Source organism: Rhinolophus ferrumequinum, chromosome 26 (assembly GCF_004115265.2).
Source record: "Rhinolophus ferrumequinum isolate MPI-CBG mRhiFer1 chromosome 26, mRhiFer1_v1.p, whole genome shotgun sequence".
Lineage (NCBI taxonomy): Eukaryota > Metazoa > Chordata > Mammalia > Chiroptera > Rhinolophidae > Rhinolophus > Rhinolophus ferrumequinum.
This window is the reverse complement of record NC_046309.1, coordinates 1,559,307-1,576,614: the sequence shown is the minus strand read 5'-3', so window position 1 is coordinate 1,576,614 and position 17,308 is coordinate 1,559,307. Positions and strand designations below refer to the sequence as shown.

Below are 17,308 nucleotides of genomic sequence, written 5' to 3'. Positions count from 1 at the left end.
GCAGTGTCCCGGGCCGGTCCTCCAGGCCTACAGGTGGGCTGTGCTCATCAGGGGTGGGGGTGGGAGGGCGACAGTCCCCAGCACAGCACCCCAACCTTCGGAGTGTAGAATGGCTTCCACCCCATAGGCACAGAGCTGAGGCTTCTCCAGTGATGAAAATAAACACGCTGATTTGGTTACCTACTGAATTGGTCTGAATTCACAGTATAAGCAACATATCTAAACATAACACTGGGAACTCCTGTCAGCACTAGGTTTCCCAAACAAAGAAGCCAAAAAAGGAAAGAAGAAGGGCTGCAACAGGAATTCTTAGTTATTATATACTAACCAGTCTGTGCGTGGCACATTTTATTTCTATAAAACTATTACAAAATATTCAAAAATACAGTTTAGTAAATTTACAGCAGTTATTTCTCAATTTATTAATGCAAAAACATCCTTTGTTTATCTCTGTACAAACTACAGGCTCCATCCGTGTGGGCTCATCACTATGTGCGCTTTTAAAAAATATTATTTTCTAATAAATTCTTTGAAGTTAAAAATAACAGAGTTCTTCCAGTTTGTCAAAAAAAAAAAAGGAAAGAAAGAAAAAAAGAAAGAAATGTGTGTGTGTGAGTGTGTAACAGTCTTGACTTCCAAGAATGTGGCCAAAATGGTGATGACAAAGCAAATATTAAACCATGAAGATAAGAGAGGAGATGGCTGTTACATTGGAAACTAGTTAAATTAAAAATAATATATCTTCATATTTTACACTATTTCAAAAATGAAATGTAATTCAGTTAAGTATTGATCTCTCAAAAAATCTAATTTACAATTCTGTGTATAAAAATATAATTTGTGGACCCCCATGAAGCATGTTTTAGTTTACACTTGCGGAGAAGCAGGAGCTGGCAAAAGAGGGACAGAGGACAGAATTTCGCTTTCTGAAAGTCAGAACCAGGGACATGTAGAAAAATAGACTCTGAGCGGGTCGCTTGGCCTCACAAAATAATCTCTCCCCCTGTGAGTACAGTTCACATGACAATAATAAATTATCCAAGAAACAAACTATTTAAGGCTCTTGAAGGTCCGGTTCATATTATTTAAAACATCTATTCATACCAAACAAATAAATAGCCAGGAGAGGTGGAAAAAAATAACCAAAATAAAACAACCGAAAAATTCAAAAAAATATATATGAACTAAAAACACGACGACAAAACTTCCCAGGGTCTTTGTTTCCTTATGGTCTACTTCGGGCTGTCCTACTTTATTATTATTATTAATTATTGTTATAATTAACGTCTCATTCCGTGCGCTTTTCCGTGTGTCTTTTGCTGTATCTTGCGGTTGCCCCCCTCCTCCCGCACTCCCCGCCCCGGCCTTCAGCTGGACTTGACCGCCATGCCGAGAGGGTGCAGGGCCTCGCTGTCCAGCAGCCACGTGCCTATTTGGTAGAGCAGCTGAGAGTACCAGTGGATGCCCGCGGCCCCTGGCGCATCCGCCGCCTCCGGCGCACCTGGCGCGGGAGGCAGGACGCGGCCACCGCCTCCGCCGCCGCCGTCTCCGCCGCGGTCCGTGCGCAGCGGCGCCAGCGCAGCCAGCAGCGCGTGCGCCAGGCGGAAGGGCGCGAAGGCTCGGTGCGCCCAGCTGTGCTCCTCGATGACCGCGTAGCACGATGCCAGCACCCGGTTGATGAGGATGGTGCCCTGCGCCGTGAGCGGCGCGTACGCGCCCGTGGCTTCCTCGCGCAGCGTCACGCTGTGCACCGCGGCCGGCAGCAATCGGCGGTCCCCGCCGCGCTCGGCCACCACGTACACGCGCTGGCCCGGCCGCACGCGGCTGGCGAAGAGCGCCCGGCGCCCCGGCGCGCCCCCCGGCGGCCGCCCAGCGCCCGACTCGTTGTGCGGCGCGACGAAGAGCAAATGCGCGGCGGTTAGCAGCAGGCGCTCGCGGGGCTCCCGCGTCTCGATCACGTAGAAGACCTTCTTGGCCCCGTCGTCGCGGTCCAGGAAGGTGAGGAAGTCGCTGTAGAGCAGCCGGCCCTGGTCGTCGGCCGACAGCACGCGGTCCCCAGGGCGAAGATCCTTCACCAGCTTGGTGCCGCCCTGTTCCAGGTGCACCGTGGCCGAGCCTGGGAAGCAGCCGCCCGATTTGGCCGCCACTGAGTTCTCTGCGGGGAAGAAGAGGGAGAGAAAAGGGGACAGGAAGGTGAGTCCCGAGAGGGAGGCGAGTGTGGGGAGGAGGGCGCATGCTGGGTATCCCGCGCGCCGGGACAGGGATGCCCGCGGCTCCCGGGAGAGATTCTAGGCTGGGCCAGAGCAGACCTCCCTCCCCAAACTCCACCGCCTCGGTGACAAAATTCAGATGCAGACACATTCTTTAACGACTCTTAGGATTGGACTGGCGGTGACAAAGGTTGGCTGGCTACACTCCTTTCCTTCCGCCTACCTCCCACCCCATCCCCCCTGCTCGGTACACACCCAACCTCGCGAATTCAGAGGGTATTTGTTCTCCACTTGGATTCCTCAGGAAGCCGCCTGGAGCTCTCCCGGGCGCCGGGGCGCACCCTCCTTCCCTCCCGCCCCTGGCGCGGGGCGCGGCGCGGCGCCCCCTCGTGTGCTCCGCACCCGGCTCCGCCGTGGGGACCCCTCGCCCGCCCGCCCCTAGCGCCCAGCCCGGGACCTCGGTGTCGGTCGGTTAGGGGACGGGGCGGGGGGGTTAAAAATAGCTGTAGTGGTTGTAGCAACTGAACAAACATTCCAGAGAGCTGGCCGAGGTGTGAAAACCCGGGGCTTGTGTGGATTTTCCAATTAAAATCCAATAAAGGGCCCGGCATTGTCATTGCGATCGCTGCGCTAAATCCGAGACACTCTCGGAAGAGGGGACACTTCCATTTCTCCCCTCCCCTCTCTCGGCTCCCGGCCGCCCCCTCCCTATTTGCTCAGGTGCACCCCCTCCGACCCCCCCGCGCGGTTCACACGCGGGCTCTCCAGAAGCCCGGGCCTCACAAGCGCTATTTGCTCAGCCAGGCCTCTCTTCCAAGCTCTCAAGATGTGTATTTGAATTTTAAATGGCGGGGCCTGCTCGAGCGCTGGAAGCAGCCGCGTTCTCAAGGCCCCTTGACGACGCGCTTTCTCGAGCCCTCTGGGGCTCTCTGAGGCTCTCTGTCCCCAGGACAATGATCGGAGCCGGTCGGCGCGCGGGGGTCCGGGAGGAGGGGCGCCGAGGCCCCAGTCTTCTTTGCATTCCAATGTCCCGGATCATGCTTTTTGCAAATAGAGATCGCGAGAAAGAATCTTCCTGTTGGAATTACAGAGGGTTTTTAATCTTCTCATCGGTTTCTGCGGCATGAAGTGCGGGCCTGGCCGTTGGAGGCCCGCCGTAGCCCCCCGGAATGCGACCCGGGTTGCAGGCGGGCCGGAGTCGTCGAGTCGCACGACCCCGCTTGACACGCACCGCGCCGCGCCCAGGCCCGTGTGCGCAGAATGCCAATGAGCGGCTCTGCGCGCCCCGGGGTCTGCTGGCCAGCGAGACCCTGGGGCCGGATTACCGCTGCTCATTTGCGAGGAGACCTCTAGGGACCCCCGCCAGGGGGACCCCTACAGGGGACTCCGCGGACAGAGGTGCCCCGAGGGGTGCGCGCGCGAGAGCGCAGCCACGAGGTCCCGGGAAGGGTCCGCCCGCCGCCGCCTCCGTTCCCCACCCGGTGGCGGGAGGAAAGAACCCGCAGAAGGGTCCCCGGTGGAGCCCCGCGCAGTGGGGGCGCTGCCTTCTCTCCCTCCTTTCGGCTGAGACCCCTTCCACACCTATTTTTTCTGTTGTGACAAGAAACCACTGTTTTCCTTACCTACGAAGTGTGTCTTGACACTTTAAAAGTGTTTTTCTACTAACATCTGCTGTTAAAATACAGTTTAGGAGACAAAAAGGCAAAACCGGGCAGGGGGTGGGGAGGACACAGTTCCTCCGAAATTCAGTGTGAACTGTTTTGCTAAATGCGCCAATTTATGCTGAGAGGTGGCGGATCTGCAGAAACAGTCGCCGAGCTGGGCTATATGCGCGTGTGGGTGTCAAGGCTCCCTTTCACAGCGATTCCTCGCCAGCAACAGCATGTGGCGTAGCTGGCCCAGGGAAGCCAGCTCGCGCGGCGGGGATGGCGGTCCGCAGCTGCAGCCCGAGACCTGCTTTCCCTGCTCTGCCTGCGCTGGGGGCAGCCCAGCTGGCTCCCGCGAGGTCGGGGCTTCTGGGCTTGCCGCTCCAGATGTTGGAAGTGGTGACGAGTGGGTTTATTACCTCCCCCCAGGCCTCTCTCCAAAGGCTTAGAGAGTGAGTTAAGTTAGTTTAGAATCCACAGGCGCCCAGGGGAGGGGCTCGGGAAAGGGGCTCACACCCTGGACAGAACCTCCTGTGGGGGTCGGGGGGCGGCGCGGGGAGCGGGGGAGTGGAGGCCGGTTGATTCTTAAGCCCTAAATGAGAGGAAGGATGGATGCCAGACCTGGCTAACCAAGCAGTCTCACACCAGGAACCACCCGCCATCTTTCTTCCCTGTCTCTGCTACCTGTAGTGGGGCCTCCAGAAACAGGGTTTGGGGGTGGCTGGGGAAACCATGTACCCTTTGTATGAGGGCTCAGAGGACCTTGGGCCTCGGTGGTCTTGGGGGGTGTACAACTCCTTGCTGAGAGACAGCCTCATAGGGTAGGTACCCACAACAGAAGCACAACTCATCACCCCATTCCCTCCCTCTCTGGCCTCATTTTTCACTTTCCCTTGAATCGGGCGGTGGGCGCACAGGTGACATCTCCTGGGCAGATACGGAGTTGGTTGGGGGCCATGAGAAGGCAGGGCCATCACCCACCTGCTTTCACGGAGCAGTGGATGTGAGCTTTAGACTCGTAGTACACCCAGTCGAAGCCGGCCTCTACTGCCAGGCGTGCCAGCATGCCGTACTTGCTTCGGTCGCGGTCGGATGTGGTGATGTCCACGGCGCGGCCTTCATAGTGCAGTGACTCCTCCGAGTGGTGGCCGTCCTCGTCCCAGCCCTCGGTCACCCGAAGCTTCACTCCCGGCCATTGGTTCATCACTGAGATGGCCAAAGCATTTAACTTGTCCTTACACCTCTGCCAAGAGAAGGGGGACCCCACAGACGTTAGCATCCGGCCCGCTACCCACCCCCTTGGGCTGCTGTCTGGTCCCTGAGGCACTGTGCGGAGAAGTGGGGAGAGAAGGCCTGGCGTGGGGCCCAGCCAGCTCAGAAGAGAGTGCCCTGGAGTGCGGCAGGCGGGTCTGCAGGGAGCAGGTCCCCTTGGAGACAGCCAAGGGCCTGCCTGCCTCCAAATTCTGAACTTCCAGAGGCCTCTGTGGCCTGGGAGGCAGATGAGTTAACTGCCTGTTTTCAGACAGTGGCTGGAGACCCCACCAGGGCACCCTTGGTCATGCCCCACACCTACTCCAGGGTGCCCCCCACCCCCTTGCTGTGGTCCCATTTCTCTGCACCTGTGCGGGGCTCCACCCCTCTCCCTCACCTGGAGGCCAGAGAGAGGCCCAGGGTGCACCTTTGAAGAAATAAAGGAAAGCACAGGGTATACTTCTTAAGGAATTAAAGGGCTTGCCTTATCTCTGCACCCTGGCTCCTGCCCTGTGCCTATCTAAGGTGAGAATTAAGCCAAAGGTAGAGAGGGAGGTGGGAGCTGATAGCAAAGCTTAAGGGGTGGTAGAGAGCCAGCAGTGAAAGGCGACCAGGTGAGTTATAATTTTCAATGCAGGCCAGGCCGGACGACAAACAGTCTTTATCTGGACAGCCACATTCCTTTCCCCGTGGAACTCTTTCTCCCGGCTTTTCTGTGGTCTGATTGTGTCTCTTGTTTTCCTTAACCTGTTCCCTTCCCCCGCTTGTTTTCTTGGCCCCAGTGCAGAATGGTGTCCTGCAAGTTTGAAGAGCAAACTTCAGAGGTGGAGGGTGGGGGGTGGGGCAGGAGGTGGGGGATGGGGAGCCAGAAAGGCCTGGAGCCTTGGAGCCCTTCCCCTTGGGGAGTCACCCTCTCGCCAGTGCCCTTGCCCCTCCCCCCCAACACAAGGAAGCTGCGAGGTAGGAGTAAGGCAATGTCCAGTAGGCATGACACACACCAGGGTGCGTGGATGGTGGGGGGGACTCCCCCGCGTGTTCTGCGGTCCCATTCAGAGAAGGAAGCAATAAAATCAACGAAATCAAGTGTGTGCGTTTGTGTGGCTGCGAACTCACTGGTCGCTAATCCTGCTGCTGGTGGGGTGCGAGATTTAAAAAGAGGGAAATGACAAAAGTCCTTAGAGAGGCTGACCCAAGGGGAGGTGGGGGACAATTTTACGTCGACGTCTGCAGAGGGCAGGGCTGGCCTCCTCCAGGCGGGCGATGCTCGGCTTGGGAGCCTGGTTACCGCGCTGGAGGGACGGCCCCCATCAAGGACCCTAATAATCGCGTGGGGGACTCTTTTCCTAAAGAGTGGGGGAGGAGAGCCCTTGCGGAAGGACTGCTGCCGGCCTTTTAAGGGGATGTGACAGATTGCGCAACAGGAAAAGTCCTGTGTATTTGGCAGCAATAAAAACTAGTAATATGGTTGCAGAGTTAAACATACAACAAATGGGGGTGGGGCGGGGGCTAGGGGCGGCCCTGGTAACAGGTCCGCGCCTGCAGGTTTCTGGGCCTGCCAGCCATTTTCTTAAAAAAAAAAAAAAAAAATCGGAAGGGCAGAGTTTGAGTGAGGTCATCTTGAGGATTGAACGCGTTTTACATGAAAATCAATCAGTAAACCAGGGTCAGTTAAGAGCCGGGATGTGGAGCCGGCTGCGCAGGCGCACACCACCGACACGCACACGCACACACCCCGCGTCCCGAGCCCCCATCCCACCCCAGCTCCCATCTCTTGGGGGTACGTGAAGCTTTCAACAGCTTCCCTGGGGCAGCTGGCGAGGGGGAGGGGAGGACAGAGGACCACCCCCTCCCCACCCCCGCGCTCGGAGCTGCGCCACTTGGGCAAGAGGTGGAGGACCCAGGCGAAGACGCAGGCCGAGGCAGGCCCGAGTCGGCGCCCCGCGCCCCCCGCGCCCTCCCCGGCTCCGCCGGCGCCGTGTGGCCTCGGCCCGCGGCTGCAAGGACGCGCTGCGCCCAGGCCGGCCGGATCCTCGCGGCCAAAGCCGGGAAGCCTAGGCCGGTCATCAATTTACTACTGGGTCGTGTGCCGCGAATCAAGCCCGACTCTGTGCAGCCACCGTGAAGCCCAGCGGGGCCATCGGGCTGCTTTGTGTCGCCGAGGCCGAGCGGTCCCCCACGCCTGAGCTCCTGCCACCTCCCCCGACTGCGCAGCCGCTCCGCGTCCCGCAGCCCGAGAGGGGCTGTCACCGCCAATGGCCGACGGGCTTCCCCAGCGCGGGGGAGGGGTGTTCCAACTTCAAAAGAGACCCCCCTAGTCCTTACACCCGTCTCTCTCCACCCTTCCTCCCCTACTCGGGTAAACCAAACCCGCCCCCTCAAAGCAGGAAACCCTCCCCAAACCCACACCTGAACGCGGTGCCGCAGGGCCGCCACGCACCCAGAAATCCACCCAACGCGGCCTCTCAGGCCGATGCCCTCTCAGCCCTCAGGCCGGCCCCTCGCGGCCCCCTGTCCCCTCAGAGCCCCCGGCCGCCGGCACCCCGCCTGGCACCCGCGGCCGGCGGGGAGAGGGTGTCTGTCTGCGCTTCCCCCTCTCCGAGTTAATATTAACCAGGGCTCATGCGTTCCAGAACTGCTCTCAAAGTTCCACTGGGGACGATCTTGCCATGGTTGAGGGACTTGGGCGGCAGTCACATTAGAGAGACAGAGACACACCGAGACGCGGAGGGACGGCGAGACGGGAGGAGGGACACGCACCTGAGAACAGAATCCAGGTGGTTACCGTACGTGAGGGGCCAGCGGGTGCGCAGGTTCCCCAGGCGCCTTAACCTCCTCTGGCCTGGGAGGCGGTCCCTGCTTCACCCCTTCACCCCGGCCCTGCCCCTCACCACCCACGTTCTCCGCCCTCTCCCCATCCCCGCCCCTCCCGCCCCCCTCAAGTCGTAGAACCAGTGAAGAAGGAAGGACAAGAAAGGGATAAACCAAGGGCACCTTCCGGGCCGCCCCCCCGCCATTCACGTTTTGGGGGGCATGTGTGGAGTCCGCGATGCGATTCTGGCTTGGCTCTCCCCACCCCACCCCCACGGTGGCTGCCCCTCCCCCGTCCTTTTGTGCTGGGAACGGGAATAGCCACTGCCCAAGGAAAAAAAGTATTTGTTTTCGTTTCTTCGTCTGAGGGAAGTTGACAGAAGGTCAGAAGTTCAAATGCTGCCAGCGCGCGCGGCGGCGAGAGTGGCGGGGCCGTAGGGCCGCTGGGCCGTGGGTCCCCGGCGGGGCGGCCGGAAGAGGGACCTGGCTGGGGGCTCCGGCGGGGCCCGAGGACCGGGAGGCCGGGACGCGGCCGAGCCTGCGTTGCAGCCTGACCCTGGCAACCTCCTCCCCGCCCGCGCGCGGGCGACCCCAGCCGTCGGGGTCCTGATCTTAGCGGGGACCGAGCCGCGTAGGGCGCCTGGCGGGGCGGCCGCAGCCCGGCCCCGCGCGCTGAAACCCGAGCCGCGGGATCGATAAGCCCGGAGTAAGTGGAGCCGAATGCGTCTGCCGGGGCGCGCGGCTCCGCGCTCGCAGCTGGGCAGCCGGGCGAGCAGGCCGGGAGCCCCTCTCCGGCGTCGGCTCAGCGCACACCCGGGCGGACGCTGACCCCTCCGGCTCGGGGACCTCAGGTGTCCCCGCCCACGCTGCCTTCCCTTGCCTTGTCTCCCGCCTCCCCTGTCCTAGGCACCCCAAGAAGACCCCTCCCTTCCGCGGGGAGTAGGGTGACCGGGGGTCGGGGCCCCCGACCCGGTAGAGAACTCCCCGCGGCCGGCTGCACGCAGGGCGCCCCGAGGCCTTCGCAGAGTCAACCGCGGCTCGCGCGGCTCTGGGCACTGGCGCGCGCGGCCACGCTCGTGGTCCAGATTTAAGGTGGTCGGGAGCGGATGACAGCCAGGGAGAAGGACCCTGTCCTCCGCGCCCTCGCCTGCCCCTTCCGTCAGGTGGAGCCGCCTCTCCCCGCTGCCCGAGTCCTTTCTCGGCTCCGCAGCAAGGCCGGGCTCGGGCGAGGAGCGCAGGGCCCGGCGGTGGCGCCTGTCTCCCGCCACCCCCACCCTGGCTGCACTTGCGCCCCTTCAGCGCAGCTCGGATAGCAGTGCGCTCCTAGCCCTAACGGTAGGACTTGACTATTTTAATAGGGCAGTGAAAAGGATGTTGACCTATATTTGCCAGGAAATCCATATCTAGCTTCGGTTGTACGTGCACGGAGTTGCAGACAGTCCACCATGGGCAGGGAGAAGAGAAGTCTCCCGCGGAGGTGGGGAGGGAGAGAGCAACGCAGGCTTTGCTTTGCCTCTCCTTTCCAGCCCCCTCCGCTAGTATTTCGTCGCTCCTAATTCCTATGCAAGCAGGTTGAAAACTAGAGTGATGCAGTGTCAATAAGTTCTAAGTCCCTCCCCTCAAGTACCGCGGCCCGGGAGAATGAAAGCGCACCCTTAAAGAAATATCGGTACGTGCACACTCTGAGGGGCACAGCAGCCAGCGCGGAGTCGCAGTGGGAGCTATGTGACACGCCAGGGACTAGCCGGGCAGCTTCTGGAGCCCCTGCCTTTTGTCAGAACCGCCTCCTGGCTTTTTCGATTGAGGGTCTTCAGTGGGGGCGGTGGGGTGGGGGTGGGGGGGCCGTGGGAAAGAAAGGCACAGAGGAGAAGGAAAACGTGGGGCTCTGAGGTCTGATCTGTAGGGTGACCTGGGAACCACTCTGTGTGGGGGGATTTCTGCCCCCTCCCTCCATTTCCACTTCAAACTTGGAAAGGGCACACGCCCCCAAAGTGAAGGTCTCCCCAAGTTATGAGCTAGAGGTGAGAGGCAGGATGGGAAGGCCATTTCAGCAGGGCAAATTAAATCAGGGCCGTCAATGGACCACATCTCCTACCATCCCCCCCGCCTGCCCCCACCCTAAACTTCTCCAGCTGGACCCTTCACCTCCATTCCGCTCCAGGAAGAGGAAGGGGTGGCAGGTAGGCGGGTGGGTGGGGAAGGAGAGGGTGAAATTGCCTTTCTATCATCCTAAAGAACAAACAGACTAAGTCTGGAACTGCTTGGTTACACAGAACCCCTTGAAAGCGACACAGTCCACGCCCGGCGCTGGGTTTCTACCTGAGTCATCAGCCGGTCCGCTCCGGTGTTCTCCTCATCCTTAAAAATGATGTCCGGGTTGTAATTGGGGGTGAGTTCCTTAAATCGCTCCGAGTTCCTCGAGATCTTCCCTTCATATCTTCCACTGGCCCCTAGGGTCTTCTCAGCCACGTTGGGGATAAACTGCTTGTAGGCTAAAGGGGTCAGCTTTTTGGGGTGCCTCCTCTTCCCAAATCCCCTGCCGGGTCCACACGCCAGCCCCGAGCACATCAGCAGCGAGGACACGAGCACCACCAGCAGACATCTCGCCAGCAGCAGCATCTCGTCCATGGAACCCAGTGACTTCAGAGCCGTCCCCGTGCGGGTCTGTGAGCGCGAGTGTGCGAGTGTATGTGCCTGTGCACTCGCCCTCGCTCGCTCTCTGCCTCGCTCTTTCTCTTCCTATAGAACCCTGCCCGCCGCTGCTGCGGGGGCCTCGCCGCCTGTCCCCACCCAGACGGGGGCTGGAGCGGCAGGCTGCTGGTCGCTGATAACGGAGCACATCAGAGTTGGGGCGGGAGACAGCAATCAAAAGACAAAAAGAGTCTGATTTTAAATGGTAGCAAGCCTGGAGAGCTTGTGAGAGAGGCTGCCTTCAGTACTATATTATAGCTGGCAGGGGCGTATCTGATTGGCCAAGGCAGAACAAGCTTGTCTTCTGATGTTTAACCCTAAAAAAGACTAGAATTTTTTTTTCTGTTGCTGCTGTTGCTTTATTTTCACCTGAAGGCTTCGCGTTAAAAAAGAAAATGTCTAGTAAGACAAAGGTGGGCGTGAGGGAGGCGGCCGGCTCCTCAGGATGACATCAGTCACCCCCTGCTTTGTGCACATCTCCGTGTCCCCCCCTCACTTTCTCCAGAATGGTAGCTGCTTCAGTTAAAACCAACTTAAGTTTTTAAAGGACAGTCTAGACCCCCCCCCCCAGCTTCGATCATCAAACAAGTATTCTCTCCAATGTTTGAGGGGCAAAGCTGCCCAGGTCTTATTTAAATGTGTTGTTTTTTTCCCAGAGACTTTATCACGCAGGTTACGTCTCCCCATATTTTAAAGACAGAGGGTCTGTGTGTCCTCCTGAATATTCAACATCCTTGGACCGAGGGTGATTCTGATTGACCACACAGAAAGCGTTGCTGCTTGACGTGCTCTAGGTGCCTTAGAAAAACTTGAAAATACTCCTTTATTGCATTTCAAGTAATGCATTATTTTTAACCCTCTGAATATGGGGTGTGGCGTGCTTAGGGGCTGGTACAGACTGAACTGCGACCGTCCTGCTGGCTGGGCCAAGCGGTCTGGAGCAGGGGCCTACACAGTGTGCTGGGCGGAGGCCCGCTGTGCCTGGGGGCAGCGGTGAGTGGGCACGGCTGTGCACACAGCACCCCCTCCATCTATCGATCTGAGCAAAGTGCAGGCCGGGGATGAGCTGACTGTGGGATTCAGGCTCCTGCACATCGTGCCGAGCTGGCTTTCTGGGGAACCCTGCAAGCCAGTGCTCAGGCTGGTGGGGGCTGCAGGTGGAGATGGGGCAGGCTTCTGGGGGAACAGTGTTCTGCTCAAAGAGCGGCATCCAGAAGAGCGACCAGCACTCGAGCCGGCAGTGCTGGAGTCCCCAATACCTGTGCTCCTTTCAGAAAAAAAGGTCCTTACGTAAACCAGAAAAGTAACATCAGAAATCCCCTTTTTGCAGAACATACCCTCCCCTTCTCAGCCCTCCTCATCTCACTCATCTGCAAGGATTGCTCTAGAATGAGGCAGAGGAGCCAGGGTTCTTCCTGTGAATGGAAGTGCTGGCCCTGAGAGGGGCAGGCCCTGGACGGTCGCTCTGTGAAGTTAAGCGAGCGCTCTGCCTTGACCCCAGCCCAGCTGGGTGGAGTGGGAGAGGCCAGGTCTGAAGGCTGGACCTTTGAAACAATGGGACCTTTCCAGCCGTCCAGGCAAGCGCCCTTGCAGATAGCCTTTTTGGTGGGGGTGATGGAAAGGGGAGCCACCCAGCTGGGCCTTGCAGAAATCCAGCATTACCGAGGCTCAGCCAGTCCTGGGCCCTCCCCAGGCTGGCCGGAGTCCCCTAACCCACCTTTCTCGTTGTTTCTATCCTATGATTGGTGAAGAATGAAGTACTGGGAAGAACGCCCATGTCTGGGCAAGGTGGGAAAGCAGCACCCAACTTTATCAAGGCCTGCCATGTGGAGGGGGTCCCACTGTCTGGGCTGTGGCCTCTGTGCCTCTGTATGCGTCCAGGGAAACAGACAAAAAGGATACACTGTCCTGGACCCAGGAAGGTGGGCCGCCTTGGGGTGCTTGCTGCACAGCGCGTGTGCATGGAACACCACTGGGTGGTGCGGTGCCGTGTGGGGCTTGAGAAGACACTGGGCCTTGGGGACGCTGCAGCCTTTTGCGTGGCCTCCCCCGCGGCCCTGCTTCTCGCCTGGCCCCAGTTCCTTCCCTTTCCCCCTTTGAGCCTTCCCTTCGAAACCCAGACACAGGCAAAGGACCTCAGCAGCCACCGCCACCGGGCGCGCAGCGGTGGGCCGGCGGGAGGCGCGCGCCCAGGGCAAGCGATCCCCGTCCGTGCGGAGACCTCAGACCCACCACCTGCGCTCTGGACGTCGGAGCTGGAAGGGCGCAGGCTTGCGGGGGGCGGGGGTAGAGGAGTGGGGGGCGGACGATCCCAAGCCGGTCAGGACTCCTCGCCCCTGGGTCGGGCCAAGGCCACCTCCCTCTAACATCTCCAAGCCCTGGACACCCCAGATCCTGTCAGGGGCCGCCTGCCCGGGGACTGGCAATCCTCAAGAATGAAATAAAGATGGACCATAAAACCGCCACTGACCCCTTACTAACGAGGACTTTCTCCCTGTCGTGGGTTGAGGTGGAACTAGGGACAAAACTCAATCACAGTTTGTATTTATTGTCTTAGAAACAAGGGCAAGGGCCCAGCCACCCACCCCCCACTTCCCTTTCCTTTCATCCTGCCCCCGCCCCACTTCCCAGACACCAGACACACGCTGTCTTCCACCTCCAGACACCAGATGGCTCCCTCTCTTTGCCTTTCCCCCTCCAGACAATTCAGGCCCCTCCCCATGAGGGTCAGAGGTTCCAAACCCCACCTCTGCCTGACCTGGCCAGACACCCCAGACAGCCCTTAGGATCCACTTGTAATTTGTCTGGACTCTGCCCCATTTCCGTGGTCATCTGCATCCCTCCATCCGTGCCTCCATCCTTCCCTCCCTCCATCCTCCTACCCCTCCCTCCACCCCTCACCAGCATCCCTGCTGAGGACAGGTGGCTGCCTGTCATCTCCCCCCAGCCCCCAGGAGGCGCCTCCCGCAGGGCCCCTGCCTCCCCACCGGCCCCCGCCGCTAGATGGCGTGCTCACTCTGCCTTGAGGCTCTGGCTCAGCGGGGCTGGGAAACCCAAGCAGGCCCCTGGAAGCGGGGCTAGCCGGCCTGGTCCGTCCTCCCCCATCCTGCTCACCTGTTTTTGCGCCCCATCCATTTCCCTTTCCCAGACGGGTGCCCTGCGCTGCAGCTCTGGTCTCCCCATGTCCGCCCTGGCTGCGGCCACATTTCTCGCGCGCTTCCTCTTCCCTGCGGCCCCGCCCCTTTCATTTCTCTTCCTGGTAGTACTTCTACTCAGTCTCGTTCCATCCAACCCTCCAGTGTCAGTTTCTTGCCGGTTTTGTTCTGCTCTTGGCAAACTGAATATCCGTGGTTCCATCTCTCCCTTGTGCTTGCCTGCTAGGGGCCGCCGTCTGAATTTTGGAGGCAGGCGTCCCTTCAGCATTTTCGCCCCGCACTGGCCCTGGCCCAGGCCCAATGCGCAGCCTGGGCGACCCAAGTCTCCAGCTTCCTGCGAGCCCTGGGGGCAGCTGAGCCAGGACACCCAGGACTGTGGCTCTCCTCCCTGTGCCGAGGCTGCCAGCAGCTGCTGGCCTCCTGTGTGCTGTCCCCATTGCCTGTAGCAGGCCAGAGCAGGACAGTGACGGCAGTGGCAGGAACAGCTGGGGAGGAGGCACACAGGACGTCTGCTGGCCTGGTGGGGTGAGGATTCCTGCGTTGGCTGGCACTGGGGGGCAGCGTGTTTCAGCAGAGTGGAGAGAGGGCACCGCCAGGGGTGGCAGGTGGGTGCCCCACCCGCACGCTGCAGCCTGGCAGGATGGGCCTGGCGTCGTCCTGGCCTGTCACTCTCTGAAGCAGGGTTGCAGGTAACATCTGGAGACCCCTTCTTTCCAGAGTCCTTACTCTTGCTGGGTTTGCTTAGCAAACGTGGGGGGGCCTGGTAGGCCTGAGGTCCTGTGGTCTCCAAAGCGGACCTAGGAGTGGGGACCTTTCGGTGGGTTTCTCTCCATGTCCACGGAGTCCCTGGGAGGCAGTGACCACGCCCCTGCCACAACTTTCACCTCTACATGCCCTTTGCCCCATGCGGGTGCTCCAAGTAGGTGCTGATGTCGGGCTGGGTGCAGAGGGGTGCAGAGATGGACACACAGGGAGACCGCACGGCCGGCTGCGGAAGCCATGGTGGTCCATGGTCGGAAGCCATGGTGGTCCATGGTCGGAAGCCATGGTGGGTCCCGCGGCTGTGCCCAGGCCGGCTCACGGCCCGAAGTGTCGCTTTCTCAGTGTGTACAGACTTCCTCTCTCCAGAGGCCCCCACCTCTGCTCAGTCGCTCAGGCTTCGTTTTCAGTGGTGGGTGTTTCTCCTCATGTCTTAGTTCTCCCTTAGATGTGTGTGACCCTTATAGTTTCCAAGTGTTTCATAGCCATTGTCAGGGGCCCGTGGCCATGTCTGTGAGTGAGACAGGAAGTGCCGTGTGGGGAGGTGGCCTCACGCTCAAGAAGTGAAGGCACAGCTGGCGGTAGACCTGGCTCTGTGCGCCCTACTCCTTGCTTTCCCTGTCCTACCACTCTCTGGGCCCAGGAGAGACGCAAGGCCCTGGGGCGGGGTAGGAGGGCATCACAGTGAACCCTGACTGCACGTGAGGGCCACATGGGCAGCTTGTCCAGAAGAGAGGAGCTCAGCGATCCAGGCAGGTGTCCGATGGGGATCCCCAAAGCCCACAGGCCGGGACGTCCTCTCCTCCTAGAATGCCTTCTGTGTCTGCGTCCCCTCTGGTCATGGGAGCTGGGGAGGCGCCCACACAGCTCCACACGTCGGGCTCAGGGCTGAGCACATTTCTGATGCTTTCTGGAGAGTGGGTATGGGGGACACGGTGAGGGGTGACGTGTGTGTGTGTGTGTGTGTGTGTGACCACGAGGGTTGGGTCCTCTCAGGAGTGAGGGTGCAGAGATGGAGCCGGGCAGCAGGGGGGCCGACTTGTCACAGACCCCGCCCTGCCTCGGGGTGTGGGAACTCTGAAGGAGGGGCTCCAAATGGCCTCTGTTCAGGCCCTTTGCACCTGCTTCCTACCCCTGCTGGGAGAGCCCCCAGTGCTTGTCTTGGGGGAGTTTCCTTGGTCGCTGTAAAGCGGCAGCCATGACCCTCTTGGCAGCCAGCACGGCGCTTATATCACCTGGGCAGTTTCTGTCCAAACATTTTCCTAAAAAACAAAAGGCAGGGGATGCGATGCCGACACACAGAAGCATAGAGGCCGCTTCTGTACAAGAGCTCAGCAAACCCAGACTCATCCGGCAGGACTGCGGTGTGTGCTGTGGGCTCCAGGGAAGGCCAGGGCCGCCCATCCGCCAGTGGCACCCCACCTCCACCCTCCCTCTGTGCCAGGACGCCTCCGTCCTGCCAGTCTGAACCCAGAGTCCCGCGTCCCTTCAGGGCTGGATTTTCTACACAGACCTGAGCTTCTGCGCAGGGTTAGTGATTATTTGGAGGTGTTCCCTCATGTGGTACGTTGGTGCGGGAGGGGCCGCCAGCTAGGCGTGCACTAGGAGACTCCCGGGGTCTGGGACAGGCTGCACGCACCCAGGCCAGTGCCCAGGCCACTCCTCACCTGTTTCCTGTTTGCCAAAGGGAGGCTGGCGTAATCGACCCCCTTCCACCCCACCGATCCCACAATCTTAGCCCCAGCAGAACGAAGGAGCTTATGCAACAGCCTCTTTAGCGTGGGGAAACTGAGACCCCGCCCCCGCCCTGCCATAAGCAGGCCCCTCCTTCCCCTGTAGGTGTGTCCATCGGGGCCTCCACCCTGTACAGGCGACAAGCCTCCACTTCTGATGGCAGGGGCCTGTCGGCTCTGCTGGTGCTTGCTCCAGCCAGCCAGACGTGGCGTCGGGGCGGCCCCTGAGACGGCCGGGCGGCCGCACCCCACCACCTCCTCCCCAACCCCATTCCTCTAAAGAATATCCCCTTTTTTGCTGTCTTGAAAGGGGGCGACTTCCCTCTGCGCTGTGCGTCATCAAAAGCGGTTTCACGGTTAGACCGACTCATGTGGTGGCTAGAGCCTTATTTTTGGACTTGCCACGTTTGCGGGCACAAATACATGTAACAGAGTGGGGGCTACCACGGGTCCCTTCTTTCATTTGACAAAAAGGACATTTGATCAAATGGAGCTAACTAATCTTACTTCCTGTGCAGGCTGCCCCACCTCTCTCAACAGCCAGTGGGGACACGTCACAGTGATGGAACCACGTGGGACAAATCCCAGTCCATGCGTGTCTTCAAAGTAACCTGCTGGGTTGTTTCACTTAGCATGAGCTTCTCCATCATACTCTAGCTAACACATGCTTTCCAAGTGTTTAGTCTGGGCAATAATGCGCTGAGCTGGGGCAGACCCCATGTGGTTCCCCCATTGGGCAGCAGAGGAAGATGAAGTATGAAAAGAGAGTAGCTGGCGTCCCCCAGTGTCGCTCAGGCGAGTCTGACTTTTAGCCCCTGCTCTGCCTTTGACTCATAGCTGTGTCTGGGCGCGATCGCTTAGAACCCAGCTCTTCTGTCTTCCAGCCTTAGCTCCAGTGGCTGCCGTGTCTGGCCCAGGCCCTGCCCTGCACTCTGAAGGCATTTCTTTCTCGTTGTGCAAACCTTCCTCTGGTTTCCGCCGTGACTCAGCCCAGGGGTCTGGCCTGTTCCCACCGGCAGCTTATCCGTGGAGAAGGGACTCTCCTCATCGGTGTC

At 59.7% G+C, this 17,308-nt stretch overlaps 1 protein-coding gene and 1 long non-coding RNA gene across 4 annotated transcripts; one reads left to right on the top strand and one right to left on the bottom strand.

The window, feature by feature from the left end:
- Positions 1-393: 393 nt before the first annotated feature.
- SHH (sonic hedgehog signaling molecule) lies at positions 394-13,739 on the bottom strand. 3 transcript variants are annotated; one of them, XM_033099223.1, is made up of 4 exons: positions 13,721-13,739; positions 10,235-10,923; positions 4,838-5,099; positions 394-2,155 (listed from the first exon to the last, which is right to left on the bottom strand). In XM_033099223.1, exons 2-4 carry the CDS (start codon positions 10,541-10,543, stop codon positions 1,368-1,370), a joined length of 1,359 nt encoding a protein of 452 aa, XP_032955114.1. In that variant the 5' UTR covers positions 10,544-10,923; positions 13,721-13,739; the 3' UTR covers positions 394-1,367. The 3 variants fall into 3 exon arrangements, with proteins under 3 accessions (XP_032955114.1, XP_032955113.1, XP_032955115.1); XM_033099222.1 differs by lacking the exon at positions 13,721-13,739 and having other exon boundaries at positions 10,235-10,972; XM_033099224.1 differs by lacking the exons at positions 10,235-10,923; positions 13,721-13,739 and adding an exon at positions 6,106-6,606 and having other exon boundaries at positions 4,838-5,903.
- LOC117018291 (uncharacterized) lies at positions 7,545-12,867 on the top strand. The gene is made up of 3 exons (XR_004422203.1): positions 7,545-7,881; positions 12,358-12,528; positions 12,727-12,867. It is a non-coding gene; the product is annotated as an uncharacterized LOC117018291 (long non-coding RNA).
- Positions 13,740-17,308: the final 3,569 nt, after the last annotated feature.